General features: G+C 45.6%; 1 protein-coding gene across 9 annotated transcripts in view; it reads right to left on the bottom strand.

Annotated features, from left to right (window-relative positions):
• AHCYL2 (adenosylhomocysteinase like 2) overlaps window positions 1–27,566 on the bottom strand; it is a 242,444-nt gene that overhangs the window by 25,111 nt on the left and 189,767 nt on the right. For 4 of the 9 annotated variants that reach the window (XM_045028145.1, XM_045028139.1, XM_045028132.1 and 1 more), the window contains exons 3-7: window positions 25,531–25,647; window positions 10,809–10,952; window positions 8,746–8,846; window positions 7,104–7,206; window positions 5,889–5,983 (exon numbers count right to left, since the gene is read on the bottom strand). In XM_045028145.1, the coding sequence (XP_044884080.1) occupies window positions 5,889–5,983; window positions 7,104–7,206; window positions 8,746–8,846; window positions 10,809–10,952; window positions 25,531–25,647 (560 nt within the window). Of the gene's footprint in view, window positions 1–5,888; window positions 5,984–7,103; window positions 7,207–8,745; window positions 8,847–10,808; window positions 10,953–17,487; window positions 17,698–25,530; window positions 25,648–27,566 lie in introns of those variants that run through there. The other 5 variants (XM_045028162.1, XM_045028153.1, XM_045028177.1 and 2 more) reach the window with 2 other exon arrangements.

Raw genomic sequence — 27,566 nt, 5'->3', positions numbered from 1 at the left:
AACACCACAGACAAAGCCAAGACAAGGACTATTCAATGCACTTTGGTTACATTTTTGTTTAATGAGGCTGGAAAGGCATTGCTGAGGTCCTCAATATTTATCCCCAGACTAGGGACAGTGCAAACAGCAGCAGTGCAAGCTCCTCTCACTTAATCCAGCAGGAGGGACCATCTCAGGAAGTGACAGGGAAATGTTTGTCGGCCATAGCCCAGTCCCTGGCCTTTCTGCTCCAACTGCGAATGGTGGAAAGTTAATAGCCAAACTTACTGCTTTACTAAAACAATTAAAATGAGCAGATCTGCTTATGCTGGTTCTATATTAAATACAAGTTAAGTGCTCTCTGAAAAATTAACGCCTTACTAAAGAACCATAATTCAGCCTAGAATCCTAGAAATTAGAGAAGAAAAAAGATCTCAAGCTTTCCAATCCAGTGAGCTATGGCTCCCCTGGGGACCCACCAAGGGAGGTTTTTTTAATTGACATGCCCATTTTTGTTTTTTCTAATTAAGAAACAAATAAAATAAGCTTAACAAATCACCTGTTTTACCTGCGTCTTATGCTGCAGCTGTTGTGGTGCCGGCAGCCTCTCTGTGCCCTCCAATTCTACAGGGGGCTTCCAACAGGGAGACTTGCTGCTGTGGGAAGCATTCAGCGGGAAGTCTCCTCTCTGAAAGCCCCCTGTTGGAGAAGAACGCGAAGAGATACTAAGCCCGAGTCTACACTGGGCAAGGGATCGATCTAAGTTACGCAACTTCAGCTATGTGAATAACGTAGCTGAAGTTGACGTACTTAGATTGACTTACTGTGGTGGCTTCACTGCGGTGAGTCGACTGCTGCCGCTCCCCCGTCAACTCTGCCTGTGCCTCTCGCGGCGCTGGAGTACAGGAGTCAACGGGAGAGCGCTCAGGGGTCGATTTATCACCTCTAGACTAGATGCAATAAATCAACCCCCGCTGCATTGATCGCTGCCCGCCAATCCGGTGGGTAGTGTAGACATACCCTAAGACAGTGCTGCCTGCGGCACCAGCACCAGCCAACAGGGGAATGGGGCGGGGCAGAGGAAAAGGCAGGTGCATTTTACTTTACAACAGGACAGTTTTTACTGAGTGCTAAGTCTACATATAGCAACGTTGGGCTGAAGATGATGATGATTTTAATGCAGTTAAGCAGAAAAGGAAGAAAAGTAGACAATGCGATGATAGGTACAGGATGTTTGGATTTTCTTGTCTTGCGGCCAGAGCCAGTTGACAGAACAAGCTCAGAAGGATCAATATTTTGCACTGCAGCTGGATGAATCCACAGACACAGCAAACATGGCTCAGCTTCTGTGTCATGTGAGATTTATCAAAGCAGGTGCAATAATGGAAGAACTTTTATTTAACAGGCCCATTCTTGTCACTAAAATCTTAGGCTGTGTCCAAACACGTAAAAAATCCATATTTTCAAATTATAGTTTTAAAAATACTGATAAGATTATATAATTAAATAAACTAGGTAGTTGAATAAAGATGAAAAACTGTCCAAACCCTAGTGACCCTCCTGAAACTAACATCCTGAACTCTTCTAGCTTCCTGAGTTGGTTAAAAAAAAAAAAAAGGTATCTGGTGGTGGGGAGCCACTAAATTTTAAAATATCTGTAGAGAAGCCACAGTACTGAAAAGTTTGGAAGCACAATTCTAATGCACCCATTGCCAGTGTTATATAAACTCAACGTAAGGTAGCACATGAAAATGTCGTTACTAGGCAGTTACTAAGTACATGTAATCAATAATAAAGATGTAGCACAGGCTACAATAAACTACTAGCATGAATGTCCAGGTACGCCTTAACACTAGTTCATTTTATTTTTAGAGTTTTTTGCAGCATACAATAGCATCTGCAAGATGGATCAAGGATTTTCAGCCAAAAAATGTATCTAACACGATGTGATTATAATCATTGCCTGCTGTCGCGACCGGGACATGGGTGGTGTGACCTACTGGTCAAAGTAGGAGTCAGGCTAGGTCTGACTCCGGGAGATCAGAGTCAGAAATAGGCCAGAGGGGAAACAGAGTCAAGTGTTGGGAGGAAGGCAGGATCAGGTTACCAGGAGATCAGAAGAAGGAGACAAACTTGAGAGCAGAAGCACAGATCAATAACCAAAGTCAGGTCAGTACAGGATACCAGGAAGTGAAGCCAGGGGAGCAGGAAACACAGGCTCACAATCCAGAACAACATGGATCCTAATTGCATGGACAACTTCCTGTTCCTGTGCTGGGTTTAAATAGGTGCTGTGGACCAATCGGAGCTCCTCCAGTGTTCTGGCAGTCATCTCCCAGGGTTGTGTCTGAGCTCAGCTCCTATTCTGACAACAGTTATCAGGTTCCTGGGTGGCAGGATGGAACCTGTTAGTGCCAAAAAGCCCTAAGGACCAGGGTTCATGGTCCCTGATGTGTAGTGACTGAAGACCCACAGAAAGGATTAGAAAAAGCCACCTACTAGAGATTCTCAAGTGGCAGATCCCTCTTTTCGGTCCCCTTCCAAATACCATGCCCCATCCTCACTACTTCCAATTACATCCTCTCAGCTAATCCTAACATGCAGCAAAAGGATGGAGAGCTCTGCACATGACTCTGGGCTGGTATGTTGGGGTCTCTAAGGAATCCATTATGTTCCACTAGCGCACAGCACCCCTCTACGCTACGTGCTGAGTGCTCCACGTTACATACAGCATGCCAATCACTGTCATCTCTGCATCCCAACAGCCAGGCAATAAAGAGCACTTCAGCACATTGTTACCAGAAAATTCTGCTTTGCTTGAGTCTCAAGATATGCAGCTGCACTCGGGTGTCTAGTCCCTTCTGTGATACTGCCGGGTGGACTATACCTGGCTGGAATATAGAGCTGTGACTAGGGGCGGCTCTAGGAATTTTGCCACCCTAAGCACGGCAGGCAAGCTGCCTTCCGCGGCTTGCCTGCGGAGGGTCCGCTGGTCCTGCGGCTTCGGCGGACCCTCTGCAGGCACGCCTGTGGGAGGTCCGCCAAAGCCGCGGGACCAGCGGACCCTCCGCAGGCAAACCGCGGAGGCAGCCTGCCTGCCGCCCTCATGGCGCCGGCAGAGCGCCCCCCGCGGCTTGCCACCCCAAGCACGCGCTCGGCGTGCTGGGACCTGGAGCCGCCCCTGGCTGTGACCATCCTAAACGGTTTTCAGGAAAGAGCCTTTTATTCCCAGGTTTATATTGCACAGGATTTCGCAAGGTTCCCTCCCCCACTCTGGGATCTAGTTAAAAGGCTGAAAAAAAATCACTACAGACAAAATTTTCACCTCCTTAACTCCTCCACGTCCCTTGGCTAGCTCCAGGTAGCTGAAGTGACATCCCCAGCACAGCACATAATGAGTTATCACACGAGAGCAGGAGACAGCGGCCAGATCCCAGAAGGAACACAAAGCAGGTTTCAAGGAACAGCAGATGATGTGCTGAGGGCCTGAAAGCCTGGCTCCTGGCGCCCTCTACTGGCTCTGGGGTGTGCCCAGTTGTTTATTGGTGCTACTCTGTACAGAATCAAATAACTGCTAAACACTGCTCTGTTCTTTTTAGCTCCATTCCAAACACAAAATTCACTCCCAGCTTTTACAGACACACCACACAATGAAATATCAGACGAGTACTTGGCAATATCCATCTAAGTTTTCCTTCTGAGATAACATGGCTTGCGGTGTGTGTATTGAACCACAATTCTGCCATCATTATTGTTTATATAGTGATTTGGAAATGCGAAGTGCTGATTATTATTGGAGCCCATTCCCATAATCTCTCTCTCCTCCTTGATGACGAGCTCCTCAGAGCAGGGAACAACTGTTCCTTTCTGAATGTTTGGAAAGAGTAGCACATTGTCAGCGCTTCACAAAATATTAAATAATAATCATCGACACCATCTCCCTTTCCTCTTCCAAGTGCTTTACAAGAAAAACTCCCATGTGAACAGATATAATCTCCATTCTCCATATGGGGAAACTGAGGCAATGAGCAGTTAAATGACTTGCCAAATCCACACCGAGTGGTGGCAATGCCCAGATCAGAACTAAGGAGTTCCTGACTCTCAGACCTGGGCTCAGATTAACCTGTCAGTTAAAATCTAGAGATCTAATGGAATAAAGAAACTGACATGAGAGTGAAATACTAGAGGTAAGACCCATTCTCCACTCTTGATTCCTTTCAAGCTACCCATATTTCACTAGGGGTACACACAACTACTGAATCTCTTGGTTTCATTAATCCTCATTTAATTGATAGGGCAGCGAGTCCTCTTGTGAAAATGCATAAACAGGGCAGGATTCTGTGTTTTGGCAAGTTTCTCCTTCCTAGGAGAGTATAAGGTAACAGGACACTGAGGCTAGAGAATGAGTCCCTGGAATGCCTCAACAGATGGCCACCTTCAGACAGCAGAATGTACATGAAGTGCTCTAAGAGCAAGTTCCACCACATGCTGATTTTCCTTTAGTTTCCTCATACATCATCCTTATTTTGTTTCATTAGAATCCTTCCTAGTTATCATTTTAGCAAACCAATCTTCACCTGCATGACCACACCAGGGACCTTTTTCCAAGCAAATCAACCTTTTTGAACATTAGCCCCATCTTGCCTTTTTGCTGCTATTTGCAGTCAACGCCAGACTTTTTGTTAGACCAGAGTGTTAGTAGAGCTGCACTGTATCAACCCCCTCCTGATTTTAGTGCGCTCAGCCTGGCTCAGAGAACTCTGAGGGCCACAACACGGTAACACTAACATCTCTGCATCTTCACTCTGCACTTTCTTCAAAAGGGACATTTATATCCTCTGGCACAGACAATTGCTGCGTCCACTATCCCAGCAGAGATCTAATCCATCACCTACGTAGAAATACCTTCTCCTTTGATTTGCATTTTATGCCTCCAACAATGCAAACCTGGAATCCTGTTAGTCTCTCATTGCAGCTGCTTGTCAGACTAGAAGGTTCTTTTTAAAATAGTAATTCCCAAATCTCCCCCAGATCAATTTGCTGTACCCTTTCTATTTGGCAGCTATTTCCCCTTCACATGTCTGTCCCCAGATGACATATTTCACTTTGCTTCATGCACAGAACAGAGTTGGTGCACTCTTGACTGGAGATTGTGAACAGCAGTGTCCACGGGTCTATGCTGACACAGGGCAGCATCTCATGCTCCCATCTGAGGACATATAAGGAGGGGCAGACCCGCTGCCACTCCAATTCCTTTGCAACCACGAAGCTGAAGAATTCTGCAGAAAGGAAGGAGATGGGAGGTGAAGTGCCCGAAGGGACAAAACATCTCAAAGAACTCACTGTGCAGGTAAGTAACCTCTCCTCCTGCTCCACTGTAGGAGACTCCCAAGCAGTATCTGAATGTGGAGGTGGGTGCTGAGGAGATAAATCCAAGACAGTTTGGAGGACGACATCACCAAAGGTAGTGTCAGCCCTGGAAGCAGGTAAGATTATGTAGTGGCTGGCATAAGGTGAATGAAAGGCCATGTTGCAGTCCCATTATGGGATAGACAAGAACTGGACTGGCTCCAAGTAAGGTCTCTCGCAAGTGAGTCAACCACCTCCTCCAATTCCCTACTTGTAAGACAGTGATGAGTTAATTCCTTACGTTGTGAGGATCAGTTCCTAATTGTCACGCACTTTGCAGATAAGTGCTACGTAGGTGGCAAGTGGTATGATTAGCTATTGATGAAGAAACACAGAACTCTACATTCAAGGTTTAACAGGGAAAAACATTTTAATAATTCCAAACCTTTTGTGGCCCCTACCCCACCCTTCATCTCTCTAGGCTATAGTTCAGGCATCAGCCTTTAGAACTGCTACTACACGTGCCAGATGTTTGAGATCCTACCATGTTTTAGACCCACCATATTAGGCTGCCATCCTTCGACGTTGACACAGCGATCAATACACCACCAGAAGTCATCTTCAGATTCTCCCTTCCAAGCAAAGACAGGGAACCCTGATAGAGACAGGAAGAAAGTTCAGTACTAATGCAATCTACGAAAGTGTCGCCTAAGTGCTCCCCTAGCCTGGCAAAGGTGGAATGGTCAAAGTGATGCACTGCTTCCTGTCACCGTGAGAGTGCCCATATTGGCAGAATCTGGCTGGATGCAGCGCTCGCTCTAGTGGACGTCTGGTTCTTGCCTCTTTTAGTTGCGGAGGTGCTGACATGGTACCATGGGCAGCAGGTAGGAGTGAGCCTTACTGGAGAGTGACTGTCTTGAAAGGGCTTTTCAAAAAGTCACAAAGCTCAGAGTTCGGACCCCTCCACAAGACCTTTTCATTGTTGTTCTAGCCAGTCTTCAAATATACTATCTTGAGGGGGAGGACCCAATTCTTAATTCCTAGCTATAGTACAGAAAGCCATTTGCAGGGACAGTAATATTTACAGCATATGCAATAGTTATTTACATACCAAAAGGCTGCCCAGGTAGCATTCTTGTACAGGCTACAGAGGGGGCTAGCAACAGATGATATCAGCTGTTAAGTACATTTACACTCCAGAGAAGCAAAATTTCTGGCTGTGATTTTCAAAGCAGAGCAGGGGATTGAAATGCATTAAAATTACTAGAAGATGTGTAGTTCAATCCTCTGCACTGCTTTGAAAATCTTAACCTCTAATGCTAAACAAGCCACATTTCTTCCCAAGGCTGCTTAGGCCAAAGTTTGATTTCCAGTTTCATTCCTTACGTCTCAAATCCACAGAATTTTCTCTCCTTCTGAGAAGCGATATATTTGATTAAATCAATATGAATGGCTAATACTCACCAGCAACCCTGCAGAAACAAAGCAGGGTGAGCAGTCCAGCTTTCTAAGTAACTCTAAACAATAAATGAACATATGCAACCTGGCCTCATAACTTACCAGCCTACACACGTATGTGAACATACAAGGTGGAAGGGAGATGAATAAAAAACACTGTAAAGATTTCAAGTTTTGAAAGGTGTATTTTACATTGAAGGGAAAACTATTTGAAAAAGAACATAATACACTTGAGCAGTGTCCTCTTTTAAAGTATCGATATTTAAAGGCTGACAGGAATCTCTCTAAAGCACACTGAAGAAGGCAAAATCCCTTACCACTTTCAGCCAGGGCAGCAGCCACTTCATTGAGAGTAGAATAGATGTTGCAAGCAGCCCATCGGCATTGAGCACCCAAGGCACCAAGAGTCTCCATTAGTACCTAGATCAAAGAAAATAAGAACGGCCATATTGGGCCAGACCAATAGTCCATCTAGCCCAGTATCCCGTTTTCTGACAGTGGCCAACGCCAGATGCTTCAAAGGAAATGAACAGAACTGGGCAATTACCATGTGATCCATCCCCTGTCATCCAGTCCCAGCCTCAGAAGGTAATGAGTGATGTTGTTTTCACATGAGTTGCACTGAATTAGAAGGCCTTTGTGCAAATATACTTTTACATGAAGCCAAATATCAAGCGCAGTAATTACTGTGAAACAAATTTTAATAGTCTCACTCTAGTTTCTTTAAACACTGAGAGCTTGTCTACATGGTACATTAGTCCACATCAGAGGAGTGTAAATTCCAGTGCTCACTATTGTGTTGTGCTAACTGGCTCACTTAGACCCTTGTTGACTTACACTAAGAGTTCCCTCGTGTGCACTACTGAACTTTAGTGCATGTCAGCAGTTGCCAGCTGGGCCAGTTAGTTCACAACATGCCAGTGCACCCTGGAATTTAGTGCGGACTAACGCAGCGCTGTGTAGACAAGCCCTGACAGAGCAGTCAGTGCTGTATGAAACAGAGACAGACAGACTGTGCATCAGAGAGCCTATCATTTAGAACGAATACAAAAATAAAATAGTAATTCCAATGTGCCTAGTCCATTTCACCCAGAGATAGCAAAGCCCCAAATCCCAACCCCCTGCTCTAGTCATTAGAGCTCATACCCTACCAGTGAGTCCTGAATCACACAGTACCTTCACCTGCCATAATCACTAGATCCCACTTGTTTTATTCTAAGATTTTTTTTTTCTTAATCATCATTACTCACAGCTATGGCTCACAGTCACACACATGCACTGCTCACATCTTAAAAGACGAGATACGGATAGACATACATCCTTATTAAATAGACCTTTACAGAAGTGGGCAATTCTCTTTTTTAAAAAGCGATTTTGGTGAAATGTACTGGACTGACATCTCTGGAGACTAAAGTCCTCTTTGTCCCCAAGAGCAGCTGCAGCGCAGACAAAGAGAGTGCAAGATTCCCTGACAGTGCCCCGCCAATGTGCTCCTGCCCCGGAAGGACTGAGAACAGGTTTCAGTCTTCATGGCCTATCCATTCTTTGGCCTCCCTGATGGGACTGCCAACAAGGGTATGAATTAGTGCCAATTGTGTTGGTGTTTTCTGGGCTGTGGACTGCCATTGTCTGGGAACTGGACTGAGACCCACTAACCCGTCTCACACCGGTCACTGAACAGCCAACGGTAGGTAGCATTACAGTCACTACCATCCCGGGCCAGACTCAGTCACTGGCAGCATATCCCCTCAGCTATCCTGCAACTCATCTAATCTCTGGGAAATCTATTTTTCTCCAAACATGGCATTATGTAACGATAACTATTTCAGGGAGACTATTTCCTAAGAGTAAGTCCTTTATATACCATTGGAGACACCCTACAGTGGAATTTAAAGAGGCTTCTTGCTGAAATGCCCACTGCAAAGGGAAAAGAACTGAATAAATAAAACAGGGCCTTACAGCAGTCTGTGCGGTTATGTGCGTGCAGCCCACAATCTTGGCCCCAGCCAATGGCTTCTCTCCCTGAGCTCGCTTCCTTAAAGCCATAAGTGCAGGCATCTCTGGAAGGAAAGAAAAATCCATTTTTAAAAAGCAAAGAAGAGTCAGCACAAGGAAGCAGACATCCAGCACTGCTGCCCTCCCTTGCCTCAGCATTTAAGATCTACTGTAATAAATCTGTGCAGTACTGACAACCCCAAACCCTCAAAAGCCAGGAGTCAGGCCCCCAAAATCAGGACACTGGCTTACAAATATTAAGATTTTTTAAAAAATTAATACATTTTAGATTCTTTTTACTTGTCTTTTGGTGTTTACGTCTTTGGGGTGCAGCCTAGTCATGTTTTCAAGCTTTTCTCTGCAACCAGAACAGCTAGAAACTTACTGCATCCTCCCCAATGGAAGCTGAAATTTTCACATAATCACTTGTCTAAATGAGTTGAGGCTTGAAGAAAATCAAATATCACAAGACTCATGGTAAAATCCAATAGTTGGCACTACTGCTATGGCTGGGTAAGAATTTCAGCGTTGTTCTTACACCTTCAGCACCTGTCTAGAGAGCTGGGACTAAGGGCTGGTCTACACTAAGGGGAAAAATCGATATAAGATACGCAACTTCAGCTACGTGAATAACGTAGCTGAAGTCGAAGTATCTTATATCGATAACTTACCCGTCCTCACGGCGCGGGATCGATCTCCGGGGCTCTCCATATCGACGCCGCCACCGCCGTTCGCGGTGGTGGAGTTCCGGAATCGATATAAGCGCATTCGGGGATCGATATATCGCGTCTAGATGAGACGCGATATATCGATCCCTGAAAAATCGATCGCTACCCGCCGATACGGCGGGTAGTGTAGACGTAGCCTTAGATAAGCCCACTTGTGACTTCTCTCATCCTTGCAAACAATCTAGTAATTGAATTTGGTCCCTTTTCACAAGCTGTCTGAACTAATCAGGATTTTTACAACTTTGCCTATTTGTGAATTGTTTGATAACCATCTTCTGTTTGTAATAATGGGTCTTTGAATATTCAATATTTTCTCTGTTGTGGGTCACTTAGATCACATGATATGTTTTTTCTGTTCTCCGATAGGCTAACCTAACTCTTATTAGCAGGAACAGTTCCAGAAGAAATCAGTGGGACACTGAACCTCTCAAGAAAAGGATGGGAAGCACTTTAAGGAGATGCACAGAGAGGAGATAAGGTAGCCTAAGAAATTTTAGGACACAAATATTTCCCTATTTTGTGTTAGCCACTGGTGCCTCTTGCCGTTTACACCTGGTTGGAGGTGTATCACGTAGCTCTGCTGTAACAGGGCAAAGAGAAGTTTCAGGTCATCTACTTGAACCCTTAAGTATAAATGGTTATGAATAGAACTGGTCAAAAAATGGACTTATCCCTGCTCCATGGAAAATTACAACAAATATGAAAAAATAGTTTGTCAAAGTTTTCCCACGGAAAAATCAGACTTTTTGGGGAAAAAATATTTTGTCCAAAAACTGAAATATTTTAATTTAGAAACACTTCTGTGGTGTCACATGCTCTTATTCTCTGGGTTTCCTGATCAGACTCCATTTCCCCATCAAGCACCATGGTCTCCCTTTATGGTGAGGAGGGGCAGTTGCATCAGGGTGTATTGTGGGAGGTAGGTACAGTCTGGCTGGGGAAGCTGGCCCTGAGTGGAGGATAAAAACATGAAGAAACACAACTGCAACTCCCCTGAGGCACCAAGATGGAATATCCAAACTGAAATATTTCTGGGTTTGGCTGAAATATTTTGGGTTTAAAGCTTTTTTTTTTTTTTTTTTTGACAAAAGATCAAAATGTTTTGCAGAAAACGGGCACTTCTCTGGGAAAGGTTCCTTTAGTCAAAAACCCAATCTGCTGCTGAAAAACATTTTTAACAAGCCCTTGTTATAAGCTCTGCAGGATGGGCAGGTATGAGGTACTCAGGATTTAAAGCTGTTCAGGTGAGAAGTCCAGATCACAACAGCATCAAAACGTGAGGAGCCTGTCCCCTTTTACCTTGTTCAGCAATTTCAATCTCTCGGCGCCCAAACTCTGCCTGCTTTATGTTTTTCACACAGAAATCGCTGCTGCCTTTGGAGTTCTTCTGCTGCTTGTCCCGGGGGGAGGTCTCATCATCAGAGCTGTCAGTGTATGAGGCAGCTGGAGAATGAGAGAATGGGGACACATCAGGCAGAATAAAATATCCCCCACCCCACCAACAAGCAAAAGAAGGGAATTTGTGGTGTGGAACAAGTCAGACAATCTGCAATGGAAAGGGGGACACAGGTTTGAGTTACAGCAAACGTCCAAATACCTGGTCACTTGAGGGTAAAAATACTTCGCAATTATGCATCGCTCACAGACATGCCCTAGAATTTGTGTTCTTTCCAGTTTGAGATGATCAGCTCAATAGCTCAGATACGTTTCTCCTGGGCAACAAGAGCATCTTCACATGCCACTCCATATCTTTCTTCAACTGAGACCTTTTGCTTCTACTGTTCACAATCTCAGAATCAATCTTCACCCTGAACTGCCCCCCTCCACATTTCCTATCACTACTTCAGCAACATCTTTTCCTTGACTGTGCCAGTCTCCATTCATGCCTTCATCTCCTCTCACCTTGTCTACTGCAACTCTTATGTCTATGGCCTCTCCAAGTCCCCTCTCTACATTCTCCCCCACTTAGTCACTGGCCCCTCCTGCCTAGTATGTAGAGACTTGTGCACTAGAAACTGGACAGAGACTCAATTTTATTTCACGTTAGTTACCAAATAGTAGTTTGATAGTAAAAGTGCCTAGTCATGACTCATTTAAGGTGCTTACGGACAGTCCCCGGACTCACTTAGTTTCTAAGGCCTGGTCTACACTATGAAGTTAGGTCGATACAAGTTTCCTTGTGTTGATCTATTTATGCCTGTGTCTACACTCAAATTCGTCTCCCTCCAACATAAGTGCCCTATTACAGTGACACAGTAAAACCACCTCCCCAAACGCCATTGAGCCATAGTCAACCTACTGAGGTTGACAGAGTGAGAGTGCAAACAGTGTGTGACCTGTTCTCCTGTAACCTGTAACAGGCTAAAAATAAACAAAACTGGGGAACAAAACCCTGCTCCATGATGGGTTTCATTTCATGCCGCATTCCCTGCAACAGTGATTGTTTTGGTCTTGAATGTGAACTGCATTGTCCAGGGTCATGCAGACCAGAAGCAAATCCTCATCCCCCCAAAACCAGCCTGCATATTTTTGAAATGCCTTTTCCTGATTCCCCACCGTGACAAGCACACCTAGCAGCTCTCTCGTTGTGTGCAACGGCCCAACTGACCATGACGGCTCCACACATTAGATGCACTCCTGCCTGGATAGACAGGAAGTACTGGATCTCCTGGGCCTGTGGGAAGAAGAGGCTCTGCAAGCACAGATATGGACTAGCCACAGAAACATAGATATCTACAAAAAGATTGCACTGGGGATGCAGGCAAAGGGTACAACAGGGATCAGCAGCAATGACATGTGAAAGCAAAGGAACTGTGCCAGCATACCACAAGGCCAGGGAGACCAACAATCATTCTGGTGTTGAGCCGAAGACCTGCTACTTTTACAACAAGCTGCATGCCATATTTGGTGAGGACCCCATCAGCACCCCACAAAGCATTGCAGATACCTTGGAAGAGCCCAAGTCAGAGACTCCTGCTGTGAACAGTGAGGAGGGGGGAGAGATGCAGCGGGGGAGGGGAGGTTCCAGCCATGGCATGAGCCTGAACCCATTCGAGAATTCCCCCCAGTCTAGCCAGTCCAGCCTGCCGAGTCTGGACAAACCCAATGAAGGGGAAGGGTGCATGCATTTTCCCTTACAATGCTTAAATTTAAAGATGGCACCTGGTCCATCACCCAGTTAACATGACAACGATACCAACTTGTCATTGTTTTACTCGCACCAGAAGAGGTGGCAGAGTTGGTATCTGCTGTTCATTCCTCTGCGGGGTTAGGCATGGGGAGAGGGAGGCGGGCCATGTGGGGTGCTTTGTTATGTACAGAGGAACGTCCCTTGTATCCTGAGAGATCTTGGTGAAAACGTTCATGGTGATACTCTGCAATCCTTCCCCAAAGGTTTCTTGGGATGGCTGCCTTATTTCTTCCTCTGTGGTAGGACACTTTCCCATGCCACTCCGCAATAAGTTCGGCTGGCACCACTGCAGTCAACAAGCCAGTGGCATATAGGCGGGGGGTGGGAGTGGGGCTTCAGGATGCCAGTAAAAGGTGAGCTTTCTGTGCCTTTGTTACTCTCGAGAGTGAGATATCAGCTAAAATCATCACTGCTTGTGGAAAACAGTGCCAATATTCAGTTCCCCTGCCCTATACTCATACCCATGGAATAGGGACCAACGTTGTATTGTTTCATGCAACTGGACTCCCTTTCTCCCACCTTGCCCTGGGTGCGACAGAGTGGTGCTGTGCAGAGTCACTCCAAAACTGAAGTGTCAATAAGCATATCTTATTAAACAATTTTATTAGAATAATGGAAGGGAGTTTTGAAACTTAATCCTTTCCTTTCCATTGTGACTGGAAATCGAATGACACACCTGCCTGTTTTTATCAGCAGCTGCTGACACTGCAACCTTGAGGGGTACCCCCCTCCACAGCCGTTGCATGCCTGATCCTGAGGAGGAGGAGAAAGAAAAGGACTAGGACGGACATGTTCAGTGACATCCTACAAGCCAGTGCTGCATCAGATCATTATCAAAGGGTCTGAAAGGCCAACATGGCAGAGAGCATGGAGAAGGACCAAGCTGGCAGGAGAAAGGCCCAGGAATCCCAGCAGGAAAAGGAGTAGGAGATGCACCAGGACACAATGGGGCTTCTCAGGTAGCAAACCGAAATGGTGCAGACTCTGGCTAACCTACAGAAATCCCACCCTTTGCAGTCCTTAGAGAACTCCATGGTAAGCAGCTCACTACATCTCCCAGCATGCCATGCGGCATCATGGGCTATGTCCTTATCCCTACCATTCCCCACTGGGGGACAGCAAGGAAAACCACAGCTTCACATACACCACCCTTGGTTCTCACAGATCCGTGTATATGTAAGTCATAATGGGCTACATTTGTGCGTTGAAACGGATAGATTCATTTCTGTTAAAAGTTTGGGTTGAATGGCTTGGTGGTTTTGCACTGTTTTTGCCACTCAATAAATTAATATGTTTTTAAAATAAAATCATCTTTATTAGTGTAGAATGTAGAGCAGTACTCAAAGCACCCCGCACTTGTAAATGTGTGTCACCACAGAACTAGGTTCATGAAAACACCGGCTCACGTTTATAGAAGTACAGCAAGCACTGCATGATAGGTTCAGTAAAACCCACAATCATAGTTATTAATGTACAGGAAGGACTACACAATTCCTAAGAGCATCCAAACCTTCAAGCCCAGAAAACACTCCAGCACAGAACACTTCTGTGGCTGACCATTAAAGTGCTCTTTCAAAGCCTCCCTCAACTGCACAGCTCCACGCTGAGCTCTTGCAATGGCCCTGTTAAACTCAGCAGACAGCTGTTCCACCTCCACCCTGGCAGCAGCTTTTCCTCCTTTGCCTCACAGATACTATGCAGTACACAACAGGCAGCTATAACTATTGGGACATTTTTCTCACTGAGATCCAATCTAGTGAGTAATCAATGCCAGGGTCCCTTCAATCTAATAAAAGCACTTTCAACTGCCATTGTGCACCTGCCAGTAGTTGAATCTTCCTTAACAATCCTGTGTTCTTAAAGATGCAAGGGTCATGCACCTTCCCTGACCAGCCCACACTGATTTAGTGTCCCTGGTGGTCCACCAACACTTGCAAAACCATAGAAAAGTAGCCCTTTCTGTTGATGTACTCATTCAAGGTGGGCTGGTGACAAAATAGAGATGTGTGTGCTATCACCCCACCACAGTTCAGGAACCCCATTGCTGCAAATCCATTCAAGCTGGCAATGTGCAGGACAAGAGTCATAGACCTGCATAGCAGGAGACAATTAATGGCCCTACACACTTGCATGACAATGGCCCCCACTGTGGATTTTCCAACTTCAGAATAATTTCCCACTGACCAGTAGCAATCCAGAGTTGCAAGCTTCCAGCGTGTGATCACCACTCACTTCTCCACTGTCAGTGGAGCTCTCGTTCTGGTGTCCCTGCACCGGAGGGCTAGGCCAAGCTCATTACAAAGATCTAGGAATGGAGTCTTTCGCATCCAAAAGTTCTGCAGCCACTGCTCACTGTCCCAAACCTGCTTTAGGATGGGATCCCACCAGTCAGTGCTCATTTCTCAGGCCCAGAAGTGGCACTCCACTCTCTGCAACTGCTCCATGAATGCCACCAACAACCTTGAACGTTTTTCATTATGTGCCTTAGCAAACTGCCTTTGAAGAAATTGTCATGAACCTTGTTGTTGTGGTACTTCATGGAGGTCTGCAAATACAGGACAATTGTGTGTCCTGTATTTGCAATGTTCATGAGAGGAGTGCAGGGCTCTGCAGGCCCCAGGCTTCTATCAGAGGATGACTGACACGAAAAGTACCGTGCATGTTTGTGGGATTTTAAATAAAAGGCATGAAAATTATGGAATATGGACGGCATTACAGGATGGAGAAAGTTGCATGCTGGAAACTTGACCCTTAGCTTTCAGACATTCCTGTGCGACTCACTTCTACCTCCCATATTGTGAAAATTTCCCAAAAGGCATTGCACCAGATGGCGGGGCATGGCACACTGGGATACCTACCCAAGGTGCACCACACTTTGTATTGACACAAGCACTCCTGGTGAATACATAAGCAGCCAAATACACATACGCATGAGCAATATATTATCTTCAGTGGTTGTACACTGATGTTACCTGCTTCAACCACAGTTTGTGGTGTAGACATGGGAATATGTTATTTAGAGATAAATCCTCGTTAAGGAGATTTAAGATTGGTACAATGGGCAGGAAGGTGGTTGGATGTACAAGGGTTTTAAAGTGCAATTATGGTCAAAAGAACAGGCATTTAAAAATGGCACACACACTCAGCATCTCCACTCCCTGTGTATCAGGCTCAGCTGCTCACTTTACGGACATGAACAAGTGTTTGCTTCCTTTAGCTCTGTACAGCGCGTACAGCTATTGGAGAGCAAGCTTGATCTGTTTTGCCTCGTGCATCAACAGAACTGGTGCGCCTTTGTCTAAGCGTGGTAAGAGGCAGAAAGCCCCAGCTAGATTTTCAGATGCCAGGGGAATCTGTGATGCTGACAGTTATTAAAAACACTTTTTGTCTTACAGCAAGAACACATGATCTGGTGTTACTGAAAGAGAACCACTGCATCAGTACCAGATCCCACAATCCCGTTAGCCAAATCTCCAAGGACTGGTAAGAGTCAGTGAGAAGTATTTCACCTTTCTATTTAAATTATAAATACACAAATACCTGGTGACAAAAGTGTCACGTGTTTCTTCTTTGCATTGTTTATACATTTTCTTTACTTGTTTTTCATCTTCTCTCCCTCACTCCAGTTCTATTTATTCATTTGCATCCAAACAATCTTCCTCCTAAGTTGCTGGTTTGCCTTCAAGTATTATCAATGCAGACCCCTCCTCCCTCTAGAGATGCACCTGTATTTTCCATAGAAGCTCAGAACCCTATGGAAAACTCAGCCTTGTGGAGTCAGATGCCCTGACTGCCTGGAGCTCTGAATACTTCATGAGAGGCTAGATAATGGGGCATGATGGCACTCAGCTCCTTTAGCTCCTTCCAGCTATTGAAGCAGCATGTTGGAACTCCCTCTCCTCTTTCTATAGCTCAATGAATAAAGAAATAAGTGTTATTATACAGAATGGCCCTCTTGTGTTTCTGGCACTCAGAGCCACTCTTTCTGATGCACGAGGCAAGGATCACAGACTGGAGTGTTGCCAGCGTTGTTCAGTCTGTACGGGGTTTATGTCTCAGGCATGAAGAGACCATGTCGTGCCTCAGGTTAATCCTGATGGATAAAGCACTGAGGGCTTCAAGGATGGATATGGAGTCAGAATTGGTATCTGGTCCTTCCCGTCATTCCTGAATGCAGGAGAAGGCAAAAATCCAATGCCAAGAAATGCTCAGTGCTGACAAGGTCTGGACATTCAGGTGGGCTGAATGGTACCCCAGGTTCAGTTTTGAGCCATGGGTTCTTGGGGCCAAGTGACAGAAGAAGAAAGATGACACCCATCTTTCCCCTCATTCTCACTCTCAAGAGGTCTAATGGGGATAGAAGACATAAAATCTCTGGTGCAAGAGATGCTGGAGCTCAGAAACATCTGGTGCCTAAGAGATTAAGTTCCCCAGTGCCGAGGAACAAATCTTTGAACCCAGTGACAGAATTCAAGACAGTATGGAAATCATTATAGCTGGTGCCAATGACACACAAACCTTCGGGCGGGTAGCTAATATTTTGAGCCCAGTTCCTTGTTTGGCCTAAGAGATTTACTGAGGACAACCCAGCTAGATCGTCCCATCAAGGACAGATTTCTTTGATGACTCAGTAGGAGCCCCCCCTCCCCTTCATCCCAATTACTAAGGCAAAACATGGGGTTCCACTAGTGTCGAAGACTAAGATCTCTGATTCCTCAGAGCTGATCTTGCTGTCATATGAGGTGAAGTTTGAAACCTGTGCCAAGAGCTCTGTTTCCCAAGCCTTACCCCAAATTCTTCTTGGTTCCAACCTTGATGATGGTTGCCTAAATAGCAGGCACGGTTCATCAGAATAATCTGAGGGGACCCTTGATACCATTTTATCTTTATGGAACGAGTTTCCTTGCAGGATGTCAGGCTCCTTGAGCCCCTCAACCCTAGGCTCAACAGTCAAAGCAACATTCAGGGACCGGAAACCAAATGGAAGCCATCACCAACACATTCCATTCCAAAGACAAGGCAGCTGGAACCTAGAACGATGGAACCTCCCCACATCATCTGCTCTATTCATAGCTAATACAGAGCTCTCTGCTGGTCAGAACATCTCAGAGGGTATGTCTACACTGCAATAAAAGACCTGCAGCAAGGCTATGGTTGGCCTGGACTCACATGGCTCGGGGCTAAAAATTGTAGTGCAGATGCTCAGGCTTGGACTGGAGCCTGGGATCTGAGACCCCGTGAATGGGGTTGGTCTCAGAGCCTGGGCTTCAGCCCAAGCCCAAATGTCTATACTGCAATTTTTAGCCCACTGAGCCTGAGTCAATTGACCCGGGCTCTGAGACTCAGTGTCACGGATTTTTTTATTGCAATGTAGACATACCTGATATGGACTTCTCAAGAACCTGATCCACACTGTTTGCCCTCCTCCCCTGATGGAATTCTCTACAGTTTCCCTCCAGAGAACTTTAAATCCTTTCAAGATCTTTTGACAAGAATTGCCTGCACACTGGACGTAGAACTGTCCAGTCCAAGAAAAAAAATGCAAAAATTATTTGATATCTTGGAACCAAAGTAACTTGCACTGCCTATTAAAGATTATCTCATTGGGCTGGCCAAGGATCTATAGATTTCAGTTTCAATCATTCCAACTTCTTATAAGATGTATAAATTCTATCAAGTGTCCTCACATGGGTTGAATGCTTCTTCTGACATCCAAAATCATCTTCTCTAGTTGTCTGGCGCTAATGAGAAAACAGACTTAAGGAGAGTGTACAAGTCAACCCCAAATGACAAAGGCGCCGGACAGACAGAACTACTCAGATGCCAGGCCACTTTACAAATGAGCATCACAAATGATCAGACATTACTAGAAAGATGATTTTTATATGTGGGACAGACTGGGTCCCCCGTTGTGTCTCCTTCCAGAAAAGCAGTGAGAAGCAGCAGGGGACATTTAAACAAAGGGCCAGACAGTGGCTAAGCACTCTTTCAAGGCTGCGCATGATGCGTCTGATGGGCCTAATCGTTCTATTGCCACTGCCATAATCACCAGAAGGGCAACATGCTAAAGTGTTCTAGTCCCTCCACACAAATCACCTAGAAGGGAAGACCTTCCCTTTGAATGTTGGGAGCTTTTTAGTATCAGAGGGGTAGCCGTGTTAGTCTGGTTCTGTAGAAGCAGCAAAGAATCCTGTGGCACATTATAGACTAACAGACGTTTTGCAGCATGAGCTTTCGTGGGTGAATACCCACTTCTTCGGACAAGTCCACTGCTTGCATCCGAAGAAGTGGGTATTCACCCACGAAAGCTCATGCTGCAAAACGTCTGTTAGTCTATAAGGTGCCACAGGATTCTTTGCGGGAGCTTTTTAGTGCCTGCAAGAATGAGACCTTAGAGAAAGTGAGATTCAAGGTTCACTTTGAAGACTCTAGGAATATAAAAACCCTCCTTCAGAAGGAAGACTCCCTTTAGATACCACAAACAAGATCTGTTGACTTCTCCGGACTGTCAAGAGGAAACCATACCAAAGGTCTTCCTCTCTTCTGGCAAACACAGATCTCAGTCTTATTGTCAGATGCATGTGTCTTCATGCTGTGTTTCAGGTCCTCCTTCAAACACCAAGTAAAAGTTTTGGAAGTATACTTGAGAGCCTCAGACCAGTCAATCTGGATGTAATGGACATCAACCCTGTCTCCCCCTCGCTTCAGAGGCCACCTGTTCCCAGTTTTTGAAAACATGGAATAAAATTATCACAGACAAGCGCGTGTTGGAAAACTCTTGAAGTGGCTATGCCATACAATCGCACTCCATAGTTCCAAATTATTCACTTTTTCCATCCCTCTTTCAGGGATAGTTCTTGCAAAAAAAAAGGATCAGAAATGAGAATTCTGCTCTGTTGCAGATTAGCGCAACCAACACACTTCTCAATCAGTACTGGTGGGAAGTGGTTATTCCTGTTCTTTTCTTATTCTAACTTGACCTGGAGGGCTCCTTTCTATTCTCGATTTTAGGGTATTCACTTGATACTTTAAGTTTTGGACTATGATCGTAGTCTCCATTACTTCCTCTTTAAATCTACAAGATTGGTTTGTAGCTCTCAGCTTCAAAGACACTTATTTCTCAAGATCCATCCAGCTGTCACACAGGAAGTATTACTGTTTCTGCATCAATAAGGTTTGCTATCCATGTGGAGTTCTACTTTTTGGACTACGTACTGCTCGGCTGGTATCTACCAACTGCCTTGCAGCAGGCTATACAGCAGCACAGCTAAGACGTGAATGTGACAGTGTATTTCTATACCTAGACAGCTGATAAAGACATAGTCACTACAAGAAGTTCAAGACCCCTTTCAAAAAACATACTCTCGATTCAGTCCCTGGGCCGCAGGATAAATCAGGAAAAGTCATTTTATTCCCATCTACAAGATCAGATTCACTGTAGCAGACAGACACTCCACAACTACAAGGATTTACCTGCCACCACAAGGCTTCAGAAGATACTTGGGACCAGACAACTGTTACACTCTCCACCGCAGCATCAAGTCAGAACACTCATACAATTGCTAGGATTGATGGCATCATGTATTCTGATTATTTCCTTTGCCAGATTAAAAATGAGACCTCTAAAAACCTAAAGAATGTGGACTTGAGGAAAATAAACCATCTACGTTCAAGGGCTATTTCAAGCCTCCAACTCCTGCTCCAGTTATCAGCAAAACAAGAAAGCAGACTGCACATACATATGCCGGAACTCAGATAAATCAGACTGGCATAAAAGACATTCCTCCCACATATACAAATACAATACTACAAAAAATACACATATAAATCACCCTTCTATGTCCAGAGGACGTTGATTCACCAATACATCACATCACCAACTATTCAGCTCCCAGACAAGGAGAATACCTGGGCAGACAAACTCAGCAGAACAAGCGACATGACACACACGCAATCCCTAAAGACACCCTACAAGCTTGTCCACACGACTGCTTAGTGTGTGGCAAACTAGTGCACTGTATGCTCACACCCTGGCTTGCTGTGCATTAAGGGTATGTCTACTTTGCAATTAAACACCCACAGCTATCCCATGTCGGTTGACTAGGGTTATGGGTGTAGACATTCAGGCTCAAGCTCTGGAACCCTAAGTCTCCAAGACTCTTTGCTGCTTTTACAGATCCAGACTAACACGGCCACCCCTCTGATACTTGACACCATGCAAGGCACTGCATTCTCCAAGACTTGTTCACTATTTCCTCATACCCTAATCTGTGGAACACAACAAAGAGATCTTATTGCAGCACAAGAGAATTCCAAATAAGCAGAATAGTGCTCCCGAGGAGGAACAAGTTGTGATTCCCTGATAGGCAACTTCTCCCTGAATTAAAGCCATCAGTTTCTGTATGCCTTTTCCCCAAACCCCTTGATTCAAGTGTTATTGGAAAGATAAAAGACAAGGCACACGGTTCTACTGATAACATCAAACAGGACCAGATAGTTTGGGAATTCAGTGGAATCAAGCCACCATTTTCTCTTCCACTGGTTCTGGATCTTTAACATAACTGAGGTCTCATGCTTCACCCAGATCCGAAATCTCAGCAAAGGGAGTTTTCATCAAACTTCTGTGAAAATGTTTATCTTTCTTTCAAGGAGTCTCAGAGTTCTTAGTGCAAAACCTTCAACTAGGATGTAGCCAAGTGGAAAAGAGTCTCAGTTTCGGTGACCTGTCACAATATAACTGAATCTGCACCAGTGTTTCCCAAGAGTGGGGATCTGTACTGATAAAAAGAGAAAGAGCAATTACCTAAACTGAAAGTTGAGATCCACATTCCACCCCCCCAGTATTCTGAGCTTGGATGGTTTGAGGAGGAACTCAGGTGACACAGGGTGTCCGCTCCCCCTTATACAGCCCCTCATGGAGTATTCCACGTCCCAAAGCATGTGTGCTGTCCCTCCAGAAGTCAGAACTTTCCAGAGGGATCCAAGCTTCAATGGCATGCTCAGTTATATCCCAAGAGTGGGATTTTGTTACTGAGAAGCTACTCAAAGGACTCAAGTTATAGGGATACAAACTCCTCTTTCCAGCACTCCCACAACCTTTCATTAGCATTTAGGTGTCAGTAGATCTCAACCAAGCAGTTAAAACCCTCCGTTCTGTACTGCCAATATGCATATGGTCTTTCACACAGCACCCAGTGTGCTAGTAATTGACTTTTCTAGCCTCCCGCAGGCACTTTAGAACACTCCCTAGGGAAAAAAGCTTAGTCCTGCTGCTGTCTGTGTGCCAGGCTCCCCAAGACCTGCTTGTGTCTAATCTGCTTACTAAGAATTATACATTACTGAAATTTCTCTGCAAAGGATCTGTCCCCTGCAAGGGTGCGAAAGGCAAGTCTGACCCTGCAAACAGCACATGGATGGCAAAACACATTCACGGAGGTGAAGAACTGGAAGCCTATCTTTTAATAAAGAAAGCAAGTTATACAATACTGAACACTGGGATCAAAAACTGCAGAAGGATTAACTAGTTAATGCAGGATTATTTTCCTGAAAACAGCTAATCTGTGCAAAGGGCTTTTAAAACCATAACTTGGTGTTACTCCTTGGGCTGAATGTACTTTTTGTAACCAAGCCTGTAAAACATAGGTAGTAACCAGATTTTCATACATGCTGCGTTCTTTATTGTTAACAGCCATAGAGGAAGTTATGCTATGTGTGAGCCCTACTTTCCTGTGGCACTTGACAAAATTACTGAGCACAGGATCTCCTCAATACACATATTTTGGAAAGATACTAGAAGTCAGCAGGATCTCTCTCTCTCTCCTAAATTTAATGTAAAGTTTAGGTCAGGGCCCCCATTCAGTGATTTACAAGTAAGCAAAACAAAGCGATGTGATGTCAAAGAAATGGCAGTTGCCAGGCAGTGTTATCCATGAGAGGGGGAAATAGCTGCAGACTAGAAATGGTCCCAACTGGCAGGAACTGGAGGGGGATCTGAACTTTCCCAACATTCAAGGATGCTCAGATTTAGGGTTTGGATCCAGGAAAATCTGACTACTGACACCACCAGACTCTTTTTAAACAGTGATAAAAAGAGGAACTAGGGTATATTCCAAAAAAGGGCATTTCCCCCACTAACCAATTAATCCTCCCTAAAACCTGCACCTCCTAAAGATGCCTATTACAAGCTAATAGAAAATGTACCTTGTTCCTTTTCTGTTTGACCCCACTGAAGTTATGAAACAGCGTGAGAAAAAAATCAATCTCCTTTAATTAAAGATATTATTAACTTAATCTTATTTCAATAGCCAATTTATGTGTGTAGCGTGTACAACAACAACACTTAGCACTTAAACGCTTCAAAGCGCTGGACAAATATTAACTAATCCTCGTAACACCACTGCAAGGCAGGTAAGGATTATCCTGATTTTACAGAAGGGGGAAAATAGACACTGAGAGATTAAATGATTTGCCAAAGACCAAGCCACTTAGTCACTGGCGGAGAGAGGATTACCACATGCAGACCACTAGGCTGTGCTGCCTTGCTGCTGTGACTAATGCTGGGTCATACAGTTGCAAAGAGCTGCCTTTCCCCCACTTGCTGTGACAGCTAGCTGGGCAGACTGGCCGTGACACTGTACTGTGAGCCTTTTGGCGTATCTACAGGGCACACAAGATGACCACCACAAGTATAAATACAGCTGCAACACTGAAAGCACTGCATGGGACAAAAACACTGAATTTTCTTCCAGTGAAACACAGGGATTGGATTTTTATACAAGTAGGCTTGGAAGTATCAGGTTTTTATTGGTTATTGATGGTAAACGTCAATTTCACTGTACACACAAACTGATAAAAAATATGTCCATCGATGATAATCTAAATGTCAAGATAGTGAAAGAAAGAAAAATGCTGACTTAGAGTATGATTTAAGGGTATTTCCTTTGTATAGTTTAACATTTGATGTTGATAATGTGTTCTAAGAGGTATAAAGTTTTAATTTTTTACATCTCAAAGTCAACTGTCATTAAATTGTTGTCTACCCCCCACATCCCCCCCATTTCCCACAACTCTTAAAAATGTAAATAGATAAAAATTATCTTTAACTTTTTGCAGCTGTGAACATTTTAATTGATAAAAATTAAAAGATTAAAAATAAACATCAATATTATCCATCAGAATTACAAACAAACAAACAAAAAATCAAATTTTGCCAAGCCTATAAATAAGTGAGCCACTTGGCAAACAAGCATATTACACCATACACTGCTGGAGGTGTTTGTGCTTTGTATACAAGAAAGATACAAGAAAGCTTCCTCAAATTGTACAACAAAGTGGGACGTGGGGAGAGATAAAGAGGCAAATAATCGGCTCTTCAGAAGTATTTTAGGAGCTTCAGGGTTAAGTCACCTTTGTTAGGAGTTGGTTAGCAACAGCAAGAAAGCAGCAGACCCTAGAGGCAGGGAAATTCCCCCCAGCCTTCAGTTTAGTGGTTGAATTTTTAACAAGGTACACCTCTATCTCGATATAACACGAATTCGGATATAACGCCGTAAAGCAGCGCTCCGGTGGGGAGGGGAGGGGCTGCGCACTCCGGTGGATCAAAGCAAGTTTGATATAAGGCAGTTTCACCTATAACGCGGTAAGATTTTTTGACTCCCGAGGACAGCATTACATCGAGGTAGAGGTGTAGTCCCATGAGACACCCCTGTAGCACATCACTGACCTATACAACCGGGAATCTTCTAAGGGGTTTAAGGGAGTTAGGTACTCTGCTCAAAACCTAACTCCTCAGGTTCTTTTGGCAATCCCAGCCTTAACTAAAAAATGATCACTTGATTAACTTGGACACAAGAGAGGTCTTTGCCACTTTAAAGAAAGCACACAGAATGATTACCCTTGGTATTAGTAATAGTGTAGTGACTGAAAGTTGATATGATTCTTTGGCATTTTACATGAAATGAGCTTGGAGGGTCTCACTCAGATCCATTCCTAGAGGGACTGGAGTTCACATCACAAGAACAGCATAACTGCCGCCCATTTTGTGCACAGGTGCCAGGACTCCATGGGCCTGTCAACTAAACTCTCCTCTTGGCTCTAAAATCCATCTCTCCAGGACAAGGATGAGGCACACTGATGGGAGTCACTGCTACCTGCAAATGCAACTGTCCTGGGAACAGAGGGCTTCAGTCCCCAGGGCTGTCAACCCAGCACTTTACATTAGCACAAAACTCACGGTTTTATTAATACAAATTAAACTGCTGATGCTGTAGTGGGAGAGACTAAGTGCACGAGATGGAGGAGAGCTCACAGGAAATCACTCAGAGCTCTTTCAGCTATGGGTCTGCAGCTCCCACAAATTGAAGAAATATTAGTCAGACTAATTAGACTAATATTAGTCTTTAAAAAATGACAATCATACCAAACATTCACATTAGAATACTGATTAGCTCTCAAAGAGTACTGTAAAGGCTGTGCAATGCTATACTAGATCACAGATCTACACTGGAGAAATTCTAAGCGTTAGTGCCAGCTTAAAGCTTGTGTTACCATGTGGGGTACAGTTAGATTTAAGACTTCATTTAAGACTTGTCTGTATAACTGGTATAGTGAACATTGAGTCTGGGGTAATATTTATATGGGGAGGACACAGCATGCGTTGTTCCTTTGCACCTCCTAGGACCCATTGTGAGGAAATACAGCCATGGTGGGAGAAATAGGTCACCCTCCCAGCCACAGGGTGAGTGTTCACGCAGTACGGGGCAAAGCAGTGGATTATAGTATTAAGGAACGCGGCAGCCCAGCACAAACATGTGGGTGAAAACCCTACTACACCTGAATGAGCTAGCCATATCTTCATTGCTTCCTTGGGGGCAGAGAGAGTTCCCTTGGCATTTGCCTGTGCTGAGTGTGGCAGGGAAGAGCCCACACTCAGCTGTTTGGGCCTCTCTTCTGCAACAATAGAAAGAGAGTCCAAGAATTAGAAAAAACAGCCTCAAGTCATTAATGATCAAGCCCACTTGTAACTAGGCTGCCCCCAAACTACAAGGTGAATTCTCCATCTGTTATTTAGAGAGTATGAAAAAGATAGAGCCCCTACCCCCAAAAAAGACGGTTACTCACCGTAGTAACTGTTGTTCTTCGAGATGTGTTGCTCCAATCCATTCCAGTCAGGTGTGCGCGCCGCGCGTGCACGGCATCTCGGAACTTTTTTACCCTAGCAACTCCAGCAGGCCGGCTGGGCGCCCCCCTGGAGTGGCGCCGCTATGGCGCCCGTTATATACCTCAGCCGGCCCGTCCGCTCCTCAGTTCCTTCTTGCCGGCTACTCCGACAGTGGGGAAGGAGGGCGGGTCTGGAATGGATAGGAGCAACACATCTCGAAGAACAACAGTTACTACGGTGAGTAACCGTCTTTTCTTCTTCGAGTGATTGCTCCTATGCATTCCAGTCAGGTGATTCCCAAGCCTTACCTAGGCGGTGGGGTCGGAGTGAGACGTGGCGGAGTGTAATACCACTGAGCCGAAGGCTGCGTCGTCTCGAGACTGCTGCACCAACGCGTAGTGGGAGGTGAAGGTGTGGACCGAAGACCAGGTGGCCGCTCGACAGATGTCCTGGATGGGAACATGGGCCAGGAAGGCGGCGGACGAGGCGTGCGCTCTCGTCGAGTGAGCAGTGAGGCGGCATGGTGGCACGCGAGCAAGCTCGTAGCAGGTCCGGATACACGCTGTGACCCAGGAGGAAATCCGTTGGGAGGAGATCGGCTCGCCCTTCATGCGGTCAGCAACCGCTACGAACAGCTGGGGCGAACGCCGAAAGGGCTTAGTCCGCTCGATGTAGAAAGCGAGCGCCCTGCGGACGTCAAGGGTGTGAAGCTGTTGCTCCCGAGGTGAGGCATGCGGCTTCGGGAAGAAGACTGGGAGGAAGATCTCCTGATTCAGGTGGAAGGCCGAGACCACCTTAGGGAGGAAGGCCGGATGCGGTTGAAGCTGCACCTTGTCCCCGTGGAAGACAGTGTAGGGTGGACCCACCGTCAGAGCACGGAGCTCAGAGACTCGTCTCGCTGATGTAATGGCGACGAGGAAGGCTGTCTTCCAGGAGAGGTAGAGCAGGGAGCACGTGGCCAAGGGCTCGAAGGGGGGACCCATCAGCTTGGCCAGCACGAGGTTCAAATCCCAGGTCGGGGCAGGACGCCGCACCGGCGGGTACAAGCGGTCCAGGCCTTTAAGGAAGCGGGAAACCATCTGGTTAGAGAAGATGGACCGACCTTCCACGGATGGACGAAAGGCGGACACTGCTGCCAGGTGAACTCTTAAGGAGGAGACCGCAAGACCTTGCTCCTTGAGGTACCAAAGGTAGTCCAGGATGGTAGGAACAGGGACCACGAAGGGATTGAGGCCTCGTTGGTCACACCAGAGCGCGAACCGCTTCCATTTCGCCAGATAGGTGGAGCGAGTGGAAGGCTTTCTGCTCTCTAGCAGGACTTGCTGTACCGCCGCCGAACAGTCCCTCTCTGCGTGGGTCAATCACTCAGGTACCAAGCTGTAAGATGGAGGGACTGTAGGCTCGGATGGCGGAGTCTGCCGAAGTCCTGAGTGATGAGGTCCGGCCATAACGGAAGGGGGATGGGATCCCGAACGGAGAGCTCGAGCAGCAGGGAGTACCAATGTTGCCTCAGCCAGGCCGAAGCCACGAGAATGACGGTGGCTCTGTCTCTCCGAAGCTTCTGTAACACTCGATGGACGAGCGGGAACGGAGGGAAGGCATAGAGGAGGTGATCCTTGCAGGAATACAGGAAGGCGTCCGACAGGGAGCCCGGCGAGTGACCCCGGAACGAGCAGAACAGGTGGCACTTCCTGTTTGCCTTGGAGGC

This window comes from Mauremys mutica, chromosome 1 (assembly GCF_020497125.1).
Source record: "Mauremys mutica isolate MM-2020 ecotype Southern chromosome 1, ASM2049712v1, whole genome shotgun sequence".
In the NCBI taxonomy this organism is placed as follows: Eukaryota; Metazoa; Chordata; order Testudines; family Geoemydidae; genus Mauremys; species Mauremys mutica.
The sequence above is the reverse complement of the archived record's forward strand: the minus strand, read 5'-3'. Positions and strand labels throughout refer to the sequence as shown.